This window comes from Ciona robusta, chromosome 1 (assembly GCF_009617815.1).
Source record: "Ciona robusta chromosome 1, ASM961781v2".
NCBI lineage: Eukaryota > Metazoa > Chordata > Ascidiacea > Phlebobranchia > Cionidae > Ciona > Ciona robusta.
In genome coordinates, this window is record NC_143235.1 from 4,640,276 (window position 1) to 4,664,558 (window position 24,283).

The 24,283-nt window shown below is 34.4% G+C and overlaps 2 protein-coding genes across 7 annotated transcripts in view; both read right to left on the reverse strand.

Annotated features, from left to right (window-relative positions):
- Positions 1 to 4,889: 4,889 nt before the first annotated feature.
- LOC149741675 (DGAT1/2-independent enzyme synthesizing storage lipids-like) lies at positions 4,890 to 10,116 on the reverse strand. The gene is made up of 7 exons (XM_089887890.1): positions 9,960 to 10,116; positions 9,253 to 9,462; positions 8,462 to 8,629; positions 7,371 to 7,561; positions 6,784 to 6,847; positions 5,642 to 5,781; positions 4,890 to 5,440 (listed from the first exon to the last, which is right to left on the reverse strand). The coding sequence occupies exons 1-7, from the start codon at positions 10,066 to 10,068 to the stop codon at positions 5,180 to 5,182; spliced, it is 1,143 nt and encodes a 380-aa protein (XP_089744016.1). The 5' UTR covers positions 10,069 to 10,116; the 3' UTR covers positions 4,890 to 5,179.
- Positions 10,117 to 10,960: 844 nt separating this feature from the next.
- LOC149741676 (E3 ubiquitin-protein ligase rnf213-alpha-like) overlaps positions 10,961 to 24,283 on the reverse strand; it is a 40,026-nt gene continuing 26,703 nt past the window's right edge. For all 6 annotated transcript variants that reach the window (XM_089887817.1, XM_089887802.1, XM_089887810.1 and 3 more), the window contains 14 exons: positions 16,966 to 24,254; positions 16,751 to 16,904; positions 16,192 to 16,361; positions 15,891 to 16,033; positions 15,503 to 15,602; positions 14,975 to 15,092; positions 14,467 to 14,672; positions 13,883 to 14,051; positions 13,643 to 13,687; positions 13,335 to 13,412; positions 12,640 to 12,756; positions 12,205 to 12,400; positions 11,694 to 11,829; positions 10,961 to 11,342 (listed from right to left, as the gene is read on the reverse strand). In XM_089887817.1, the coding sequence (XP_089743943.1) occupies positions 11,210 to 11,342; positions 11,694 to 11,829; positions 12,205 to 12,400; positions 12,640 to 12,756; positions 13,335 to 13,412; positions 13,643 to 13,687; positions 13,883 to 14,051; positions 14,467 to 14,672; positions 14,975 to 15,092; positions 15,503 to 15,602; positions 15,891 to 16,033; positions 16,192 to 16,361; positions 16,751 to 16,904; positions 16,966 to 24,254 (9,054 nt within the window). In that variant the 3' untranslated portion in view covers positions 10,961 to 11,209. The remainder of the gene's footprint in view (positions 11,343 to 11,693; positions 11,830 to 12,204; positions 12,401 to 12,639; positions 12,757 to 13,334; positions 13,413 to 13,642; positions 13,688 to 13,882; positions 14,052 to 14,466; positions 14,673 to 14,974; positions 15,093 to 15,502; positions 15,603 to 15,890; positions 16,034 to 16,191; positions 16,362 to 16,750; positions 16,905 to 16,965; positions 24,255 to 24,283) is intronic.

Genomic DNA, 24,283 nt, shown 5'->3' on the forward strand with positions numbered 1-24,283 from the left:
AAAAAAAACGAAAAATTTAGCACTTTTGTCCTCACAGGCCTCTCATACAATGTATGGCTGCTAGTGAAAATCCTCCCCCCACTTTATTTGCTAACCCCTAACTACTAAACCCCCTAACCCCTTTAACCATCAACACAACCCCTAGGGCCCTAACCACCAACCTCTAACACTTTCCACCGGTCTATTCTGCTATGTAGCGGAGGATTCTTTACTAGTGCCAAAACGAAATCTATATATTTATTAGATTGGATATGAAAATACGTACAATACTACATAAGTTTTACTATGATAAAAAAACAGTTTGTCAAACTTTTAAGAATTCTTCGCTTTAAATTTGGGGAATCCCCGTTTAACCAAACAAACCGCAGTCTAGGGGAGCAAGTTTATTATTTGTCATAAAACTACTGTAATATACGATTAAACGTACGATATCTGCACACAAGCATATTTATGTCCTGATTTTAAGTCTATTGTGAGATTTGTAATAAAAAAGTGACCACTACAAATTTATCGTGACGTAGCAACGCAACAAAAGCACAGTTTCGTACTATCGCAGAACAAATGAAATATAGTTGGGTGGAGAAGACAGGGCACCTTTAGCACATAATATCCAAATATCTTGATCGTGTTTGAAACAAAAAAGGTTTTATTTCCTACCAAATTGTACGATAAATATAATAAAACAGTGTTCCATCTTCCCCCTACCCTACTATATATTTATATCGTGCCCGCTTGCGAACTACCCAGCCCTAGCCCCAAGCTTCGTGGGTGATTGTTGTTTCGTGTTTTGTTTATCTCGAGTCTGGGTTGAAGCAACAAGCAATCAGTTTCCCGCCCCAAGGTCATATATGCGGAAAAGTCTCAAAATTGCCGCGCCGTGGCACAGTTGGTTATCGCGCACGCCTCTAACAAAGTGGTTATGGGTTCAAGGTCTGTTGCTGCTGTTATCATTGTGAGTGTATGTGCGTTCTTAGGCAAGACACTTAACATCAATGGATCTTACTTAGAGTTCAATAATGGGTTGCTCAAATTGTCAAATCCGCGCGTGTAACTAAAATGACATTGTACTGCTGTCCAATTTGATAGACGTTCTTATCAATAGTAACTTTCATAGTAGGAAAGGGGGAAATGGGACACCTTTGGCACATAACATCCAAATATCCTGATCGTGTTTTGAAAATTTATCAACAGTCTATATGGGCGTCGCGAGAATGCGAATTTATAATTCTTTGAACTTTCTTTGTTTGCTACCAAATAGGACGAGAAAACAGAACAATTAAGCAGGTGTCCCATTTTCCCCATCCTATTATATTTATCAACTACTGTACATGTGAATATAGTTAGACTTAGCCCATATGTCATGTTGATATACTCGCTCCACGTATGCTATATCGATCAAATAGTCTGACAGTCTGTAATCGAGGAAGTTCGAAGTCCTGAGTAATCATGCCTTGAAACGATGAAAGCCAGTGTCATGATATATTTGTTTCGACCGTTGAATTTTGCACCAGATGTCAAAACAAATATATCGACACCGCCGTGATATATGTATCGTTCTGTGGGGTAAGATAGGATACCTATAGCACTTAATATCCTACTCGTATTTTAAACATTTAACAACGGTCTATGGGAGTCGTTATAATTCTTTGTTTACTAAAAAATGGGACGAGAAAATAGAATAAAAAGTGTCCCATCTTTTCCCACCCTACTATATATGTAAATCTCCTTAAAATCTAAATGTGTAATGAATTTACCAGCGCACTTTATGTCTACGATGCTATATATTCCTTGTTTACATAACCAAGGTGATCCTAGAATACAGATATTCTAGCGGCCATTTTCGATACCTTCTACTGGTGCCACTAACCTAAAATTTGGACACTGTACCAACTAGACCCCAGCGGTACCGATTCTAAAATGAAAAATTTAAAATTCGAAAAAATATTAATTATGAATATTAATATTCGTCATAAAAACATATTTATAGAATTTTCTCCCGATCCAGCTTTGAATATGTTATAGCGCTACGTAATACCTAAAAAATTAAACATCATTTTCTTTAAAAAAATGCGGGGAAGGGTTCAGAATACAAACAAGTATGGTCATAACTTGAATCATATAAATATTAAATTTTTGATTTTTTTCGCGAAAATATAACTTACGCATACATCTATGTAGGTCACTAGCATGTTATCCCCATCAAAAAAATAATTAATTTAATTTTTTTTTTTAATTTGAATATTAATATTCGTCATAAAAATATATTTATGGAATTTTCTCCCGATCCAGCTTTGAATATGTTATAGCGCTACGTAATACCTAAAAAATGAAACATCATTTTCTTCAAAAAAGTGCGGGGAAGGGTTCAGAATACAAACAAGTATGAGGGTCATAACCCGAATCATACAAATATTAAATTTTAAAATATTTCGGCGAAAATATAACTTACGCATACATCTACGTAAGTCACTCACATGTTATCCCCATCGAAAAAAAATTAATTTCAACTTTTTTTTATAACTGAATATTAATATTCGTCATAAAAATATATTTATAGAATTTTCTCCCGATCCAGCTTCGAATATGTTATAGCGCTACGTAATACCTAAAAAATGAAACATCATTTTCTTCAAAAAAGCGCGGGGAAGGGTTCAGAATACAAACAAGTATGAGGGTCATAACTTGAATCATACAAATATTAAATTTTAAAATATTTCGGCGAAAATATAACTTACGCATACATCTATGTAGGTCACTAGCATGTTATCCCCATCGAAAAAATAAATAATTTTTTTTTTTTTTTTAATTTGAATATTAATATTCGTCATAAAAATATATTTATGGAATTTTCTCCCGATCCAGCTTTGAATATGTTATAGCGCTACGTAATACCGAAAAAATTAAACATCATTTTCTTCAAAAAAGTGCGGGGATGGATGTTAAATATTGTGGAGAGTATTAATTACTCGAATTTCGTATTTATATATTTTATTTGCACGAACGCAAAAATAGTACATAATAATCCACATAAATGTTTTTATAACAAAATTATAACAGTAAATATAAGAATATTGATATACCTAGTGAGGCTAAAAGTATCGGCGTTAAATGGTTTTGTATCAATTGCTCTGACTAATTTGTTTACTACCTATGATAACTATGTGTTTTCAGTTATAATCTACAGGAATCCGACGATGATCAACGAACAGACAACGAGGAGATCACTAAATGTTTGGTCACTATTCCTCACATTTTACTCTTCTACTAATTCTGCATCGTATCAGTTTGCAGAATAATATAGAGTAAAGTGTTTAGATTACAACTGCACAAAACTCCTCTCTGGTGGACCTTGCCAACAACGTTAAAACTCTATAAATGCCAAAGATGAACACATTCGCAAATTAAATAACGGAGGTGCAAAGATTATCATAAAATGGGCGAAAGCGACCAGGTGTTACTATAACAAACAGGTTTATCTTCCTTTCCTTTGGACATTCATTATTGTCTGCGACAATTCGAACGAGCCTATCAATTAATCTTAGAGGCTTCAAGAACAAACAATCTTTTGTATTAATTGAAACAAATAAATTAAAATTCTTGATATATTTCCAGGTATACCGAAATTCGAGTAATTAGTACTCTTTACAATATTTAACATCTATCCCCGCACTTTTTTGAAGAAAACGATATTTCATTTTTTAGGTATTTCGTGGCGCTATAACATATTTAAAGCTGGATCGAGAGAAAATTCCATAAATATATTTTTATGACGAATATTAATATTCAAATTAAAAAAAAAATTAAATTAATTATTTTTTCGATGGGGATAACATGCTAGTGACCTACATAGATGTATGCGTAAGTTATATTTTCGCGAAAAAAAAACAAAAATTTAATATTTATATGATTCAAGTTATGACCATACTTGTTTGTATTCTGAACCCTTCCCCGCATTTTTTTAAAGAAAATGATGTTTAATTTTTTAGGTATTACGTAGCGCTATAACATATTCGAAGCTGGATCGGGAGAAAATTCTATAAATATATTTTTATGACGAATATTAATATTCAGTTATAAAAAAAAATTGAAATTAATTTTTTTTTCGATGGGGATAACATGTGAGTGACCTACATAGATGTATGCGTAAGTTATATTTTCGCCGAAGTATTTTAAAATTTAATATTTGTATGATTCGGGTTATGACCCTCATACTTGTTTGTATTCTGAACCCTTCCCCGCACTTTTTTGAAGAAAATGATGTTTCATTTTTTAGGTATTACGTAGCGCTATAACATATTCGAAGCTGGATCGGGAGAAAATTCTATAAATATGTTTTTATGACGAATATTAATATTCAGTTATAAAAAAAAGTTGAAATTAATTTTTTTTTCGTTCGGGATAACATGCTAGTGACCTACATAGATATATGCGTAAGTTATATTTTCGCAAAAAAATTGAAAATATAATGTTTATATGATTCAAGTTATGATCATACTTTTTTATATTTAACATCTATCCCCGCACTTTTTTAAAGAAAATAATGTTTCATATTTTAGGTATCACTTAGCGCTATAACATATTCGAAGCTGGATCGGGAGAAAATTCTATAAATATGTTTTTATGACGAATATTAATATTCATAATTAATATTTTTTCGAATTTTAAATTTTTCATTTTAGAATCGGTACCGCCGGGGTCTAGTTAGTACAGTGTCCAAATTTTAGGTTAGTGGTACCAGTAGAAGGTATCGAAAATGGTCGCTAGAATATCTGTATTCTAGGATCACCTTGGTGTTTACATAATATGTAATTAGCAGTAACAGATGGATACGTACCTTTCAATACAAATAACAGGAAGGAGGCGCGTGGTTAACCACACGTCACCACTGATTACTTTCAAACATAAACACAAATTTAATAACAATACCGTATCATTCGAAAGATTGTGTTTCAATAAATAGCGAAAATAAATAACAATGGACTCACAGTGATCAACGATGGCGCGTTTGTAAAAAATACACGATGCTTTCTTGGAAAAAAACGGTTATTGTGCTTCAATTAAACTGGACGTGTTGAGGAAATTGTACGAACGTGATGAAGAAATACAGCTACATGCAGCTTGTTGTCCATGTACCACATACATGCAGCTCGTTGCCCTCTACTGATGTAAACAAGCGAGTTTACAATGATTTATTGTCTATTCTACAGCAGTGTGTGCTATGAGAGCTGTCTCCATGGTTTTCTATGAACGTGGGTGTGTTTGAGTCACTTAACTTCATTCCATTATGCAGCGCATTTGATGACTCATTTGCGTTTTTTTGGTTATTAAACATGGCTGAATTATAATTATGCTTCTGTCGAAATCGATCAATTATTGCCATCACTACACTTTTGTTTGGTGTCTGGTGCGTTCGTATCATATGTTCCAAGACCTTGCGCACCTACAGTACAAAAAATGAAACGTCATCATATGTCGTGCAATGATTCATGAACACAAAGATAGAATGAACTAAAATTAGATTGCAAATTAACATATTTTTTTGTGGGTAATAGTTTTTTTCCTAATTTTTGTCTTTATGGCTGACAATTTGGACACCCCATAAGTAACCACTGAGTTTGAGCAAAAAAAAATGATTACAAACCTTGGACACAAGTTCATAAGGTGTGAGAGTGGGGTCGTAAGGTATCGGTGCCCCAATATATGTTCGCATCTTCACAGGGAACCCACCATACATAGGCATAAGCGGCCATCTTGTGCGTTCATATAACATCCGGAAAATTTCTGTGGGAAAAATATTTGCTTTGTCGTGTTTATTATTAGGGGAGATTGTGGTGTTATTATATTATTTCTATATCTCTGCGCCTTCTTTCTACGTCATCCGTCTTTCATTCGTCTCGTCTGACCTTTCATTCTAAGCAGCGCATGGTCGGAGTATGTTGTGTTTTGTATATCGTTAACTATGTTATATTTACTATTACTTAAATGTGTTACAGCTTACCTAAGTTAATTGGAATAAAACCAGAGACCTACTTTGAATAGTCTCCTAAATGGTTTACGACAGTCTTTATTCGATTTAATCACCCAATAATTTAGATAATAATTAATCAATCTAAGCCTGATTCAAAAACAGCAGATGTGAGATTTACGATATAATACATGTTTGGTGTTTTCATGTTTTCTATAAATAACACAATTACACAAAACATGAGAAAATGCATAATGATAATTTCATGGCAGAGAATTTCTAAATATAAACCTACTTATTACCATTCAAGAAAAATTACAGAGATAAAACATTAAAGAAACTATAGACTTGAAACCATGTAATCAGCTTAAACCTGATGTCCTAACCGCACCATTAACAAGTGATTGTCAATTAATTCCAGCATACTTTAGCTGCATGATAAGTAGATAATGTTAGTAACACATGCGTGTATAACAATAACATACAGCAGTGTTTTTCAACCTTTTCAGCTTGCCGACCGTGAAATTTTGAAACAAATTTTACAAACCGATAGACCTTTAAAATTCAACCCAAAATGTAATTACGTCCAAAGTAGACCATGAACTTTATACATTACGGTGCTGCAAATTACGGAACTAGCCAACTCCTAAATCAGTAAGTGTAATGTTTTGTTTCTTTAATCAATAGACAAGAATTCAACATCTGCATTTTGCAATTGAGATATAAAATTGTAATATATTTGGCGGTCAGGCAGGAAAGTTGACGTGGAACGGCGGTTGAGAACCACTGACATATAGTATTATGATTAATATTCTCACTTTTTCCAGTTCCTATAAAATCGAATGCTTGTCTACAGTTCTCCGTGAACACAGGTATGATTGGCTGTTAAAGAAGAAAAGTATTAAAAACTATTACACATAGTTTACTACAATAGGTTTTTCCATGTCTACTTATATTATACCCCAATAAAGTGCAGCTTTAATAAATATACAAAGGCGAAAGTGGAAGTTAAATAATAGGCTTTCTTTTTGCTGTTACTAAAAAGTATTAAAAAATTTTACACATAGTTTACTACAATATATTTCTCATATCTAGATTATTTTATACCCTAAAATGAAACACAGCAAAAGTAAATATGAGGCAAAGTGAAAGTTAAATAAAAGTTTTTTTTACTGGTGGTACTAAATTAATTTTCTTAACTGTTTTAACAGCTGAAGCAATACATTTCTGTTAATTTTTGATCAATAATATTCAAATAAACAAACAATGGTAAACCTATGGCTGATCAATCAAACGAACAATGAAGGGAAACAAACAGTACACAAGTCATAATATAACCATCACCACAATAGTGCTTTAAATAATACCAGTAGCAATTCCAGTGCCTTTTGAATTTGATACCTACCACTTTTGCATCAATTGCTGCTTTGGCAAACCCTTGCCTTGATTGCCAGACCAAGGAATAATTTTCACTGAATAAAGCTTCTCTTACACCACCTGGGGCAATGGATACGACTTCTCCTTCATTAAGATGGTCAACTACTTTGCTACGCGGACCAGGAAATGAACCCCAGAATCGGAAGAGTGAAGCTAAACCTGAAATTATACATATAACATCCAATTTTTTTAAATGGCAAGTTACAGGATATAGAATTATGGGGGAAGGCGAAACAACTTTGGCGCATATTTTCTAAATGTCCTGATCGTGTTTTAAACAATTACCAGAGTTTTTAGGATACGGTTTTATAATTATTTGAATGTTATTTGTTTACTATCAAATGGGACAAGAAAATGAAATGCAAAAGTGTCCCATCTTTCCCCACCCAACTATATTCAATATATATTCACAAGGCAAACAAGCTATAGCATAGATTATCAAACATCATTCAAGCTCAAGTATAGTAGAATGGTAGCTTTAACCTATTTTGGGTAAACTTGTTTTCAATAAACTTATACTTACCTTTAAATAAAAACAATTTTTTTTTTGACAAAGTTAAGACAAAAATTCATTTTATTTTCCAACTAATAGTAAATAAACAAAGTAATGATAAACAAAACTATAAAGATAAAAAATTTAATATTTTTTAACCCAGTATTTTGAATGAATAAATGTATGTAACTGCTTTTATCCTCGCGTGGCCTTAAAAGATAGTCGTTATAATATGAGCGTTCTGTTTCATACACCTCGCTGCTGCTTACGAGTTACCATGTATGTTACTTTGTTGGGGTTTTTCATTTTTTTTATGTATGGCTTATAATTTTAAAAAACCCACTAGTGACCACTGGGTTGAAGCAATTTGCGTTAAGTGTCTTGCCCAAGGACACATACGCCCACAATGGTAGCAGCAACGAGCCTAGAACCCAGTACCCATAGATTAGAGGCAGGTGCGTAACCACTTTGCCCTGGCGCCGGACATTTTAAATGCAAAGTTATCCATAACAAAGTAACTATGACCAAAACAAAATATAAAACTAAAAAAATCTATATTTTCAAACCTGGTATTTTAAATGCAAAATTATCCATAACGTTTCTCATAACCCTTCCTTTCTCCATGTAAATATGAGCCACAAGATAATATATATCGATTGGAAAAGCACCGTGATAATAAATAATCAGGGCTGGCCCCGTGTCAGGGATATTTTGCATTCCCACCACCTCATAACCTGCAACAGGGGTAAATAATTGGTTAAAAATTAGCCATGGTAAACCTGACTGTGTAAAAGGGGGCGTTTATAACGTTCTATCATTATTATTCACTTTAGAACACGACTAAAAAAATATTTTCCTCTATTTCAATTCAAATTAACCAAACACAGAAAACAGTTTTTTAAAAACTAGTAAAAACCTAAAAATAGCTTTTTTAAACACACAACCCTGCTATTTACCCTTGTCGCTATTCTTTACTGTTTCGGAATTCCCACTATAGCCTTGCAATATTCACCCATACACAATATTAAAATTATAACAGTGTAGTATGGTTAAAATGTTATGACTAACTTTTCATTATATAAAGATTATATCAAACTGTATTGTGCTTATATGCTAAGCAAAGGCTTAAAGGAATGCATATATTGTAATACCGTAGGGGAAGACAGGACACCTTTAGCACACAATATCCAAATATCCTGATCGTGTTTTAAACAATTAGGCTATCAACGGCCTATGGGAGTGGTGAGGATACGGTTTCATAATTCCTTGAATGTTTTTCGTTTACTTCTAAATGGGACAAAAAAAAGAATGAAAAGGTGTCCTATCCTCCCCCACTCTACAATATATATTTTTTTACCATGCCATATCCAGCCATGTCCACCCCAGAAAGCGGCCATAGTTCTTCGATAGCCCTCCCATAAGTCCCGATGATGAAAAGCATCAATTATTGAATGTCTTCGATGGTAAACAAATAAAAGAAGTGCACTGAGATAAAGATACACAACCAGCAGCATAGGAAGAATGAAGAAAGTTATGACAAATGGAGAGAAAAGATACAATCTCCAACCTGTAAAAAAAACAAATATTAAATATATATATATATTCATTAAACAAAAACCGCAGACTTATTTAAGCACCTGAAATTTTACAAAATAACAGAGGTATTTTTTGCCACAGTTTAAAGTTTTGCAACAATTAGATTGTTATTTTTCTCTTTAAAATGTCTAGATTTTAACATAGATTATATTGTTACACAAAAATCGGGATACAAATTTTGTAAACTCTCCAAAAACATCATATTATGTTGATACAGATTAGGTTCATTATTTATTAAATAAGCTGTGGGGAAAATTATAAAAAAAGGAAGTTTGTAAACAAAATCTCATCAGCCTATTATTATGGCTCAGCACGTATGATTTTGTTTTTTACCTTTTTTTTCATAAAAATCCTGTAAACCATGGTAGCTATAAACAAATAGTTTTATTTTTTTGACTATTCCTTCTATGTCAACATGTTAAAATACATTGCACTATATGATATACCGAAATATATTGATATAGTTACCTGGAACATGGTGGTTAAGGAAGAGAACCACCCCGGAAAGATAATAATCAACAAAACTTAGTAAAAAATGGATTGCACAGGTTATCCATTGCACAAGATAATGCAACATCTAAAATAATGTGGCTAATTGTTTAATATTATGTAATTTAATATTGGCATATAATATTATAATAACTTTATATATCTCTTCGATTACTATAGCGAATATTTTAAAATATTTCAAACAGAAAAACAGGATATAGCGTTAAAACAACAGTTTTTTTATGTTTACAGTAAAAAACATATTTATATTTAATTGGAAAAAAATAAGCATACAAATAGCCTATAATCATATTCATCATACAACGAAAATATAATTCGTTTTCAACATAACGACTGCGGAAAAATAGTTCTACTATAGCCTATACATACAGATACAGTTATTACAGATTCTACCTAGTTCACTGCTTGATTTTAAACTGTCTGGCGCTTGAACAACTTAGCAGATAAGAAATAAATAGGTAACAACTGGTCATGATGCAACAGTGACACATCTGTCTAGTTCGTTTGCGTGATGACAATTTTGGCCACGACCTATTAACGGAGACAGTTCATAAGTAATAAGATTGCGCCTTCAAGTGATGATTTATTAGCTTCGAATCAGGGTCTTTCCCAGGGACATATATTTTAGTAAAGAAGAGAGCTCTAAACAATAGGCACAAAAATACGTTTAGAAAATTGATGAGTACGTACGTACGTACGAAAAGCATACAACCTGTTGGCCATATTTTAATGCGGCAAGCAGTTTTCTTGGTTAAGTTTGTATTTAACAGCGTCCAACCAAAGTGATTAAATTTTGCAATGACTATTGTATGCAAAGAGATTAAAACCATCTCTTTGATTGTATGCATGAATGAATGTAACTTGTTTATCGTCCCGTGGCCCTGGAGTATGAAATTATACTTACTTGAAGAGTTTAAGCATCAAAGTTCTGCTCCTTCTTTTATTAATCATATCCCAAGTTTTTGTTCTACGTTTATTTATACAAACATTCAAGGCAAATAATTATGCATTTAAAATACTACCAGAGTGCATAAGAAACATTATTGAACTTTTACAGAAATATTTGGATTCATTATTTTAAAGTTATCCCGAAATAGCAAAATGTTTAAATCACAATCGACACAGAATGGAACATTGAAGAAATTATTCACAAAACATCATAAAAAGCATAGTAAAGAATCATGGAATAAAAATCATTGTCATTGTATTTACATCCTCACTGTGATCCTGAATACATGAGCAGAGTGCTCACACATGATATCAGCTGGAATATGATCACACCAACTTACATCTACATCATCATACTTTCCTTCCAGGTATGGCTTCAGTGTATCACCAAGCCTGTGAGTGTATTTTGTTTTTACAAATGTACAAAGTTATGTTAAATCAAAATAACATATTCACCATACTTAATACGAAAGTTTATTAAAATGATAAATTTTGATGGTTACGGAAAGTATTTTTAGGTCATACCGTTTGTCAAACTTTTATTAATGATGATTAAAAAACATACATCTAGACATCAGACACAATAATTATGTGATAGATTTTGTTAAAATAGGTTTTGTTTTATTCTAAACAAAAGCTGGTAGACCTCATAATAGTTTAAATGTAAGGATGTTTTAACAACTGTATTTTTGTCACTATATTTAAATGTATTAATATGATCAATGGTAAAACTTGATGTATTACCCCCAGTCTGGAGTCATATCTGGTCCACACATCAATAGAGAGTTAAGTTCAATTTGAAATCGAGCAATATTCATGTTGATTAAACTTCTTTCCAATTCATTAAGTAATATCTCATCTTCAATGTCTTTCATGGATTCTGAAAGTTTAAAATTAAGCGATAATTTTTAATACTAAACTACCCTACACAATAATTTGAAAATATTATATATTAATGGCACTTTATCACAGTTGAACTACACGCTTTACCAATAAATGTTTTCAAGGCCAGAATACAAATACAATTCTTTAAATTCACAGTATTGAAAAAATATCTATTTGGCACAGAAATGTCAGTCAACAAAACAACAAAACCAACAAAACAACGAAACAATGAAACATCGAAACAACGAAACAACGAAACAACAAAACAACAAAACAACGAAACAACGAAACAACGAAACAACGAAACAACGAAACAACAAAACAACAAAACAACAAAACAACAAAACAACAAAACAACAAAACATCTTACCACTGCCGATAGTTTTTTCAAAGGGGTTGTCACCGTTCAGAACAAATCTAACAGAACGATGCCATGACAACCTTTCATAAAGAGCTATGGTGTGACATATCTGTGCAGTACGTGGAATCAATGCAGTTTCTTCAGGAGAAAGCAGGATGTCCTTCTCCACATAATCACATATTGCTTGTTCAGCTTCTCCTCCAAGCTAAAACAAATAGTTCAGAAAGATTTACAATTTGACTTTTGTATAATGAACTCTTCCACCTAACTATAACTATAGGAGCAACTTTCTGAAGTTTTTTGAACATTTAGATTTTTGTCAGCACGCTTTATAATGTTATACCTACTAATGCCCCTTAGTAAGTTGATTTACGCATTACAAAGTTAAAATAGGTGTCTAAAGTCAAAAGCCATGTTAATCAAAATAAATAAAACGCACTGCACCTTTGCTATGAAACTGATTGCAAGTGTGATGGTTCGAACAGCTTCACAAATATCTGCTGTTCTAGCATTTTCCACATTAGTGTCGAGATCCTGAATTAATCTTTGTGGCAGAGGTACCTATTAAATAAAAATAAAATTTAATAAAAATTCAATCAGCAACAACAGAACATGATTTATCTAAGTAAGAAAACAAAAGTGTTGTTATGTATAACATTGTCATTGTGCCTGTACATTATATTTAACAAGTACCAAATTTAACATGTATTTAATTCTCTTTACAATGGTCATTGTGTTGGGCAAGCTTTGGTTTATCAATTAAAGCACCTTGTCCAAGGAAACTCTCACTTAATTCTCAAAATAATCACCCAGAAAGTAACATACATGGTAACTCGTAAGCTGGCAGGTGGTGTATGAAATAGAAAAATTGTGTTATAAATAGTTAAATACTATAGTTTTCCGGCCACGCGAGGATAAAGCAAGTTACATTCATTCAAATAAATTTTAAAGCTAAAGAGAACACAACCTGACTAAATAGGTCTGTTGTCTACTGTTAACATATTAACAATACAACTTGTTTATAAATATGTCTATTCTTAAAGACAGAATAGTTAAGTAAACCCAGTAATATTGTAGAAAATGTGAATCTTAATTTGAGCAACTTCACTCAGAAGTCATCACTTATAAAAACAGCTAACCTGAGTTGTTTTTTCATTCACTTTTTCCACTTCATTTTTCAAGCCCACATCCTGTGGATATACCATCTGTGGTATTGTCTGAAAGTTAAAAAAGAGATTCATTAATATTGTTTTATACATGTTGCTTCTGTCTGCTACCTTTTTTATAAGATATAATAATATAATAATACCTTGATTTATCTCTTCAATTACGGTAGTGAAGATTTAAAATATTTTAAACATAAAGACAGGATTAGCGACAAAACAACAGTTGCTAAAACATATATATTTACTACGACTAGTTTAACAAATTTCTTAACTTAACTCACCTCAATCTTGAGTAAACTCTTTCTTAAAATAAACTTCTCTTTCACCTGGCAAAAAAATTATAGATTAACAATTAAATTACCTAAAATTGTTTTTAATTTAACTCAATGAATGTAACTTATTTTACCTTCGTGTTGCCGGAAAATGGCATTCATTATAACATGGGTGTACTGTTTCATACACCTCGTGCCAGCTTAGGAGTTACCAAGTATGTTACTTTGTGGGTGATTACTTTTTTTTACCTTCTTTTCTAATGAACCAAAATTGTATGCGATGTTATGCTTAGTGCCGCTCTCATCTTTGCTGTACTCATACTGGGAGTTTGCGATAACAAGAGGCATCAGGTCATGAGATTCCACGATACAAATCAAATCATTCTCCATGTTCATACGAACATCAACCACAGGAAAACTGCATCAAATCAAAAAGCGATATGTTACGTCACAACAGTGATATATAATGTCAAATATGATATATTCTGTCAAAATAGCGATTTGTTAGATAACAAATGTAATATATTACGTCACAATAGCGATATACTAGGTACGTTACAGCAGGTTATCTTGTTTTCCGCATTGTTTTATACCAGTGAAAACCTTTACTCCCAAGCCCTTACCCTTAACATTTAACTCCCAACCACTGACCCCTAACAAATAACACTGTTTTATGCCAGTAAAAACCGTAACCCTTAACCCCTATACCTCAAACACCAACAAATAACGTAACAAACTAAATTTGGTCCACTAAGTATTTGTACACTTTCGTTTTAATAAAATAATTTACAAATACATATGATACTTTCTGAATTTGATCAGCCATGTTTCACCTGGGTGTTGGTGTGATTAGATCTCTGCAGTTCAAGAGCAATGTGTTTTGCATCGTAATGAAGTATTCCACCAAAAGAAGAGCACATCCTCCTCTTCCATGTTTACTTGGTAAACACATTGATATTGGGCTATCCATATTCATGTCAGATTCAAAGAACGACTTTGGCATCTTAAACCGATCTACTTTCTCTAAATCTTTTCGTAGCTGTGAAAAAAGAATACAGAACACACTTTAGTAAAGTCGCCATAGGTTAATTTATATTGTTTTGTTTCAACAAAAAAACTTTAACACTATAATATATCATTTATTTTACAAACTTTCTTTGAACAAAAAATCTTTCACATTAATTTATAATTTTTTGATTGAAAAAAAATTCTTTCACATTAATTTATGATATTAGAGATTAATTTAAAATGTTTTGTTTCAATAAAAAAATGTTCCATATTAATTAATTATTTTATAATATTTTGTTTGAAATAAATCATTCTTCCATTAGTAGATTGTACCTTGTTCCAAATTGAAATGTATTGTTCAATTTGATCTTCAATATAACTCTCATTGTCTTCGATAAAATCTTGCAAAGTTAATTTCTCTGTGTCACCCAAATCAACTTTCTGGCGATATCTTTATATTGGGAGAACATAAGATGATTGAATGAATGAGTGTAACTTACTTTATCCCCACATGGTTGGAAAATAACAGTCGTTTTACAAAGGTGTTCTGTTTCATACACCTCATGCCAGCTTACGAGTTACCATGTATGTTACATTTTTTTATGTACGGCTGTTAATTTGGACAACCCATTAGTGACCATTGGGTTGGAGCAATTGCCGTTAAGTGTCTTGCCCAATACGCCCACAATGGTAGTTTGGGTTGGAGCAATTGCCGTTAAGTGTCTTGACACATACGCCCACAATGGTAGCGGCAAAGAGCCTTGAACCCATTACCTCTGGGTTAGAGGCAGCTACCGTGCCGGACAATATATTCGAAAGATGCGAATTCGAAATAGCAAATATGTAACAATTAAGTTGTACCTGGAAATAAACATGTCTTGAACCTTCAATATGTCACAAAGGAATCGAAGCAAGTCAAGATGTTCAACATTGAGCAAAACTTTCAAGATAGATCCTTCACCTGATATTAAAATTACTTTAACAAGGGTTTAAATTTAAACTTTAGAACATACATAAAGATTAATTCATTTTTAACAAGGGTTTAAAACTTAAATAAAGACTAATGAAAACACAATATTAGGAAACTGCGCTTACTTTCAGATAATCACGTATAGTTACTCTCAATTTTCTATAAAATTTATGCCCAAATAGACAAATTGCAAGGTGTGAGCCAAAGTATGGCAGAACAGCTTAAACAATACTACCACACACCATCAGTATAGTCATCAAAGTGGTTGCGTTAACTCACCACCAACAGTTTCATCCACAGCTTCTAACTTCTGTCGAACATTCAGCATGTCAGCATGGATTCGGTAATTCCATAAACTTGGGCTGTTCCAGGGAATCACCCCATCTTCAAGATCACCGTTCAGATTCAATTCGAAAACAATTCTGCTCGTAAACAAGGACAATTTTAGAGAAAGACATTTTGAGAGGAAGTAAAATTAAAAAGGAAAGACATTTTCAAAGGAAGTAAGCTGAAAAAGTAATGACATTTTTACAGAAAGGTAAATGAAATCAAATAGAAAAAAATGGACAAAGTTACTTACTTTTCCAGAGGCCTTTGTGCAAAATCCCCAACTTGCACAATCACAGCTTGAGCTGCATTAATCAACGCATCTGTATTTTGAAAAGCAAGTGAGAAGAATTGTCGTTGGAATGCTTCCTCCCACTGTGTTCGTGCAGCCATGCTTCGTAGTGACAAGATCTGGTTCCCAGCCTGATAAGTGATGAACCATTACTCATCAGTACTTGTTAAATTAGTTCAAAATTTACTTTTTAACTCAAAATTTACTTTTTAATAAAAATAAGAAGAACTTTTATTTGTCTCTTTGATTACAGTAGCGTAGATTTAGAAATATTTTAAACAAAAAGACAGGATATAGCAACAAAACAACAGTTGTTAAAACTCGCTTACAGGTAAAAACATATTTACGTTTAGTTGGAAGATAATAAACGTGGTCGCTACACTTAGCAGACAGACACGCCATTTATTTTAATTAAGTTAAACTTCTAATAGAAACAAAAGTGTGCATTTTATATTGAAAACTTAAGATAAATAAAAATTGAATATTTTTAAGTCCAGAAACAATTAGGTAAAAAACTTACATTGTATGTTCTAAATTTGTGCACAATCTGATGCATCATTATAAAAGCATCATCAATGCTTCTTCCAAGACAAGTAGCAAGATTACGCATATCATTATAAACATGTTGAACAAGGAAATGTTGCGCTTCTTCTTTACTTTTTACTTTCACCATTCTGAAAAAGAGTAAAAATTCATGTAAATATTGTTTTGAAAAAGTTATATTTCACAACTAACCTTTGTATTGTGTCCTTCTCCTTATTTGCAAGCAACATGCATGAATGAAGACAAGCTCGTAAAGCGCATACAGAAAGTTTGGTCAGCTTTCTTTCTTGAGTGGGTAGTTGACACTGTGCTGCATCTTTAAGCAAATACCCAGCTTGTGACGCTTCAGTCAATTCACCAGCTGTGTTACCAGCGTGTAACAAGCCATACTTCTGACCACCAATTTTATTTCCACACTCAGGACATTTGCCCTCTTGGACAGGGTTAGTGCATTCACCGATAAAATAAACATGACCTTCTGGACAGAGATAGGCTTTGGGGGAAGTGTTGTGAGCTCTCTCCAATTTTAATACATCTCGAACTTCGAAAAAGTTGGATGCTGGCATGGTTGGTAAGAAAAGATCAGTATAGTTTTCTGGCTTGTTAACGAGGTCTGCCAAATTCTCCAAAACTCCAACATTGTTACTCAAAACAACAGCTCCAATAAGATTAACCAGCTCAGTGACTTTGTATGCCATTTGTGGTGAAAGCTCTTTGATTTGAAACTCATATTTTTGTTGGGCCAAATTTGACAAGAAATATTGGCTTGCTTTACCAGCCAAATGCGACTGCAGTCGACCTGTAATGTATTGATAAGAAGCTTTTCTCAGTTGGTGTGGTGCACTGCCATGTGCAGTCCATACAGCCAAAGCCAGCATAATCTGGAAAATACTGTCAGGAGCTTGTTGAATTTCATGAATGATCTTTTTGAAAAGATTTGGTAAGTCTTCTTCTTGTGCTATGTCCAAAAACAGAGCCTTTGTTCGAATATAAATATCTCCAGTCAACACCAGGAGATCGGATTGAAGATACAAATTTTCTTCTACAGCATCTTGTGCTGGTAGTAGATTCTGTGGAACCAGTGACTTTCTGTAACCATCATTTTCAATGAGGATATTAAATGCATCCATTCCATATCGTCGACATAATGTTTTGATAATATACTGTTTCATGACAAGGAACTTTGTGTGTTGACAGTTTGCACATACAGCTCCAACAAAAGTAACCATATCTCGATATTCCTTGAATTTTTTGGACTTATCCGTCTTACTTTGCAAATGATAGACACAATTCACAACCACCCTTGAAATAAACTTCAATTTTGCACAAAGATTCAGGTGCTGCACTTGCTTGAAGTTGTTGGCATACTTGCATAGTTCTTTGCATTCATCAAACATTTCAGCTGCGTATGTGGCACTTATCTCCTCTGCTGGGTTCTCCATGGTGGCGCGACTTTGCTGCATATCTTGTATACACTGAGTGTAAATATCCATGATCATTTTCTTATCCAAGACACTTGTCATGCTCGTGAAATGACGATCAAGCTGATTCTGAACTGAGACTGGATTACACCGCAAGAGCAACTGCAAGATGAATGATCGTGCAGTTGGACTCGGGTCTAAGCTTTTGCGAATAGGAGATATATCGTGAGTGGTTTTGTCACATATAACCAACTTTTCCAAAGCCATGGTGATCTTCTCATCAGGTGGTTGATTGAATTCATCTTGGTTTGATAACTCCGGGTTAGGAAAGCAAAGTGTGGACAAGTAGTCTAAGAAGAAGCTTTGGCAAGCAACCTCAAACTGCTTGAGTTCTTTCTTTTGATCATTTTGCAGCTCAATCGGTTTCAGTTCCAGGTTTTCAGAAATCTTTTTTCGACAAATTGGGCAACTTCTCTCTGGACTTTCCACTGGAACACATTTCATGCAAACTAAATGTTTGCAGGGAAGTTTTACAGGTTCTGATAATTTATCCGACCTGCAAACCTTGCATTGTAACTTTTCCCAGGAACAAAGCAATTTCAAATTAATATCCTGTGCACAGCCTTGCAAGGTTTTTGTTAAAATGTTCAAGAATCGATTGTCGGTGAGGTCCTTAATTTTAGTTGCACCAGTCCAAAGCCTTCTTGCTAAAGGGGCCAATGTTGCCAAATATCTTTGAGCAGTTTCAGGTAATGTTGCACTTGGGATAAGTTGATCCAAAAACATTTCAACAAAAACAATTCTTCTCCAACTTTCCTTTAATTCATGTCTTGTTTGCATTAATGGACTAACAAGAATTTTATTAGCAACATGTTTTGTCTTGGATACCTTTTCCTTCCATTCCTTACAAAAATCACCTTTGTCAATTTTCGGAGCACCATTTTCAAGAGCAGTAACAAGTGATTGAAATGCTGATATGTGAACAACAACAGTTTGTTGCTCAGATTGATCTTCTGTCCAACGTTCAACATCATCTATAACTTGAGGTTGAACTTCAAGAATATCTGATAGTTGTTTCAACTCTTCCATTGAATGTACAAATGACATGAACATTTCAAGCAGTACATTTTGATGATGTTGTGCAGCATTTCGTTTTGCAAGCAACAGGGCAAGCATACATTCTGTCACAGCTGCATATTCTTTCTCTGAAGCTGTCATTTTATAAAGAATGTGAACCAGATCGCTTGTGAATAGTTTAATGTTATTAATTGCGTCATGTTCTGTTACTTTCGCAAGTATTGGCTTGAGTGGAGAACCGGAAACTTTCTGAAAGAAACGGTCAATTTTGTCAACATCATCTACTGCAAGTTGGTTAACCATCTTCCATTGTTGAAGCAGTTCATTGATGATTTGTCTGCTAAAGGGAAATTTGCAAGCAAATCCCTTCTGGCAACAAATAACCAAATTTACATTGCTTAAATGCTCTGGCCAAGAAAGACTCTTCTGTATGAACTGACTCTGAAATATTTCAAGCCATAAGTCCAAAAATCCTTCATCTTGCTGGTCGTTACAAATTGAGTCCAAGTTGTTGTCAACATCTGTAACGCTGATAACCTTTGCCATGGCAACTGCAACCAAGCTTTTCAGTTTAAGCCACAAAGTTTTCCTGAAAGTTCCTCCTTCCTGCAATGCTTGAGGAGAACATGCTTCTTGGATCGCCCAATCATCATGCTCCAATTTATCATTTCTTTTTTGCATCAAATAAAAGATGTGTGTCATGACAATTTTTTGAAAACCTTCTGTAACCAGTTTGTTTCCAAACAAAAGCTCCATCAAGATTTTAACACGATTTCTGGTCACAGATGCTTCCTTGTTTTGCAGTTTTGCAATGGCTTGTGGTATGCTCTCCTTTAAAAGTTGATATAAATCAAGTGCAGGTCCATCATACAGGGTGATTGACTGATCCAGATTTTGATTCATAATCTCCGCACTGATTTGCAAAACTTCCAAGACACCAAGTTCCCAGAATTTTGAAGCTGATGCAATAAAGTCTCTTCCTGGTCTCAGTTCATCCACATACACTGACTGACAATCACGACTGTGGAAACTTGTGTATGACTTGTTCGTCCCAGCAATTCCAGTTTGTCGTTCAAGAGTGAAGAGGAAAGCAATGATAATGGATGATTTTACTTCAAGCATTTGTTCTTTTATTTCTTTCACTTTGTTCATTGCGCAATACTTGGCACAAGCGATGAGGTTGCTGTGTTGCTGCACCTGTGGACATTGGACTAGCAAAATAAAAACACTGTCTTCTTGGTTGGCATCACCTGTTGATGCGAATTTAAAGAATTCATCCAATCTTCCGGAATATTCCCTTTCTGTTTGGAACTGTTGTAATGTGAGCAACATGATGCGATTTTGTGGCAACTGTAGATGACTTTCCAGTCTCAGTCTGTCTTGTTCATTGAGTACCTGTGAAAAAGAAGACACTTCAAACACAGATATTGAATCAACAGCTTTGTTTTGGATTTCATTTTGCAGCATGGCAGATAAGTTATCATGCTGTTGTTCTTCCGCATATATTTTGTAGAGTGCACCACTATCTCGCTTTGATTTTGACTTAGGAAGTCGATAAATTGCATCCATAGAAGCGGATTGAAGCAATGCCTTTTTCACTTGTTCAAGCAAAAGAATGTTTTCACGCAGGTGTTCACCATCTTCCATATTAAGAACAACAGTTGCGATTGTATTATGATGATAACCGATAAATGCATCCGGTTCAGTGAAAGACTTTCTTGGGTAGATTGGTAGTGATATTCTGGAAAATTCCGCAACCCATTGAAGTAGCTCATTAACCAATTCCTGCTGCTCTATATTAAGAATGCTTTGCATGTCAAATACATGTTTTTCCAGCCGATTGATCAAAGGAATTGGAAACTCATTGTAAACAATATCTTGCTCCTCAATTACCAGTAATTTAAATCCTTTCGCAACTCTGCACTTGACTCTGTGACCTCCAAGACCAAGATCTATATAGCGCTGATCTGCAAAGGTAACATAGTGCTGGTTAAGTGCGTCATAGAGAGATTCATACAGATCTCTAAGATTGAGTAAAACCACTGCTCTTCCTGATTCCATGCACACTTTGATTCTGTTGATATTTCTACACACTTCAGTGTAATCATGATCCCTGGGGAAGCTTGAACCGAAGATTACTTGAAAATCTTTCACATCTCCCATTACTCGACTTAACAAACTTACTGCAGAATATTGTTTGGTCAGAAGCAGCAAAAATCGACTTTCATTATCTTGATTGAGATTCTCTTGTATTAAAGCTTCTACAGAAATTGTTGGCTTGTACGTTCTTTCATACAGCTGGGAAAGGTGTTTTTCAAATACCTCCCAGGTAGATTGCTCACTGCCACTAAAGTTCCTGATTACCAGTCGTCCAATATCTTTGAACGATAACCTTTCTTTATCAGACAGAATAGCAAACATCATCTTCAATAAACTGTAATAATCTCGAAGCCCAAAAAACTCTTTCTTTTGCTCTTTATAAATTTCCAGATAAGCGGTAGTCAGAGCTTTGACATTTTTGTTCACTTCCCCCATTTTCTCTTTGTCTGATTTAAAAATTGCTTCTGCAGTTTTGAAAAGATCGTCATTGGATGGGTTTCCTCTTGTAACAAATATTCCTCTGTTCATCTTGGCAGGATCAAGTGCCCAGTTTGAGATTCCGACGAAACCAACTTGATTGTGCGGTGGGACTTCCAATCCAACCGTTTCTGTTGATCCAACCTCCAACAAGGGATGTAAAACTTTCAGGGGCATTTTCGGGGAGTCTTCTGCAAGACCTATTTCATCCAAGACAACAACTGCTACATATCGGTCCAGATCTTGGTTCTTCTGCAGCTGAACACACTGATTGAATAACTTTTCTATCCCTACAGCATCAGATACAGTACTGCACTGAAAGGAGAAAAGTTGAATTTGTTTAAGCTTCTGAAAAAATGGATTCTTTGAATTTCCACCTTGCATTGCGTCCGCCACTGTTGTTTTTGCAAGCGATTTAGAACTGCCAGGTTTGCCTACAAGAAACAAAGGGATTCTCATTTCAGCACAAGTAATAATCATGAAGACATTTTCTCTAAGAGCTTCATTGCGAGCGATATCCTTTTCCAGCTCTATCTCGTTAATGAAGACATTCTGGCAGGCAACAATTTCTTGAAGCATGGTTGGAGCATTAATTTTACCTCCTGCTTGAGAAATGGATTGAGTTACTGCTTCTCGATACTCCTGTCTCTCAGGTAATGTGGTGTGGTAGCACATGCCTAGGGCAAGAACTAATGCGCGCAACTCATTGGGAAGTGGATTGGCTCTTTTGTAAAGTTTCTTCTTTTCCTCATCAATTAAAGGACTTAGAGTTTGAAGTTGTTGGTAAAACCATTTATAACTTTTGATGGTTCTCTCTACATCACGGAGGCTTACAAAACTGCAAACATCTGTTTGTTCTCTCATATAGGATTGAGATCTGGTAAGAGCTTTAGTAATGATCGCTAACATGTTTTCACTCAGATCTTTCAACTCCATATTTTCCACATCATTCTGTAACTTAATCACCATTTGGTTGATGTAAATCTCTTCAGTTTCTGCATTGAGTTGTCCAAAGTCCCACACAAGTGGTAGCATACTTGGTGGCAATGATGTGACTCTATAAACCAAGTGACGCAAAGGTATTCCCGCAAATGTTTCTGCAGTGTCTTGTGATTTGACATGAAATCCAAGACCTGACTTTTCCATGGCTGCAATCATTTCATCAGAGTGCTTTTTATAGGGATTACATGCTGCAACAATCTTTAACCCTGTGTCTACAAATGACTTTCCATGTACTGTTCCATCACAAACAACTTCTTTGATTGCATAAATAGCTTCCGTTGTGTTAGCTTCATCAAGAAAGAGAACAGTTTCAAGATTCCCTTCTTCTTTATTCTTTTGTGCCAGGGTAATAGCTTCTCTAACTTTCTCTTGGATAATTCCCACTGTGACCCCACCATGAACTTTCACAACCACCATGTTCTTCACCTTTCTTTCTTTGCTCACTTCCCCAGACTTCAATTTGCTCATGAATTCAACCATCCTTGTCTTCCCACATCCTGTCTCCCCCATGATAACCACAGGAATTCCACATCTGAATCTCATATGTATTGCCAGCATCTTCAGAACATTGTCAGTGGTCAGTTCGTATGTTGGGTCTGGATCAATTACTTTTTTCACCCCAAAAACATTGCATAATGTTGCAAGTTTGTCTTCACGGGATACCAGGTCAAAATTCTGGCTGAGGTTGACTCCTTGTATGCGCAATCCACGGAAGAGCAAGTTAGTCATGATACCTGCTTGAATAGTTTCATATGTTACAGGATGACACAAATCACCTCTGTTGTTGATGTTAAAATGAACAAATGACATTGAGAATCTGTCATCATTAAAGAACATGTATGGATGTAGATTGTTTTCCCATCTTCTTCTAAGTTGGTGAAGCTCCAACAAATCATTTTCTTGATTTCCGACTTGATGTTTGTCTGATAATGAAGGTGTGGCAAAATCCTGGGACATCCTGATCATAAAGCGAACCACAAACTTTTTAAACCCTGCCAAACCAGCATCAAAGTTGAGAGTTGGCCCAACAGCTTCAGCAATGCAGAAATCCGATTTTTCACAATCATTTAGCTGAGTGTTTAAGAAGCGACAGAAATGGCTTAGTTCAAGCCATGACGGCTCCTCAATGCTGCAAAACTTCAACAGAGTTTCAAGAAACTCTAGAGGATTGTTCTTTGGTTGACGGTAAACGAAGTTGTCTAAATCTTCTTGGTGCGAATATTTGTACAAATATTGGTAAGGTCGTTGGTAGGTGGGGCTCATAAGAAGCTCGTTGTCAATCATGACAAGGTTTTCCAGCTCTCTTTGTTCTGTTTTGTTTTCTAGATGACCTTTGACTTCCATTGGGGTTAAGCAAGTTACAGAGGGTAGTAGACGAAGAATGTTGGCGTAAGAAATTGAACCCTAAAATGTTATTATGATTTAGACAAACT

What these genes read in the sequence shown, in the direction of transcription:
- LOC149741675 (XM_089887890.1), bottom strand. Translation starts at nt 10,068, where the DNA reads ATGTTGCATTATCTTGTGCAATGGATAACCTGTGCAATCCATTTTTTA. An exon ending in ACATGGCTGGATATGGCATG is followed by an intron (nt 8,630 to 9,252) that starts GTAAAAAAATAT and finishes CCCCTGTTGCAG; the next exon opens with GTTATGAGGTGGTGGGAATG. An exon ending in TTTTGCATTTAAAATACCAG is followed by an intron (nt 7,562 to 8,461) that starts GTTTGAAAATAT and finishes GTATAATTTCAG; the next exon opens with GTTTAGCTTCACTCTTCCGA.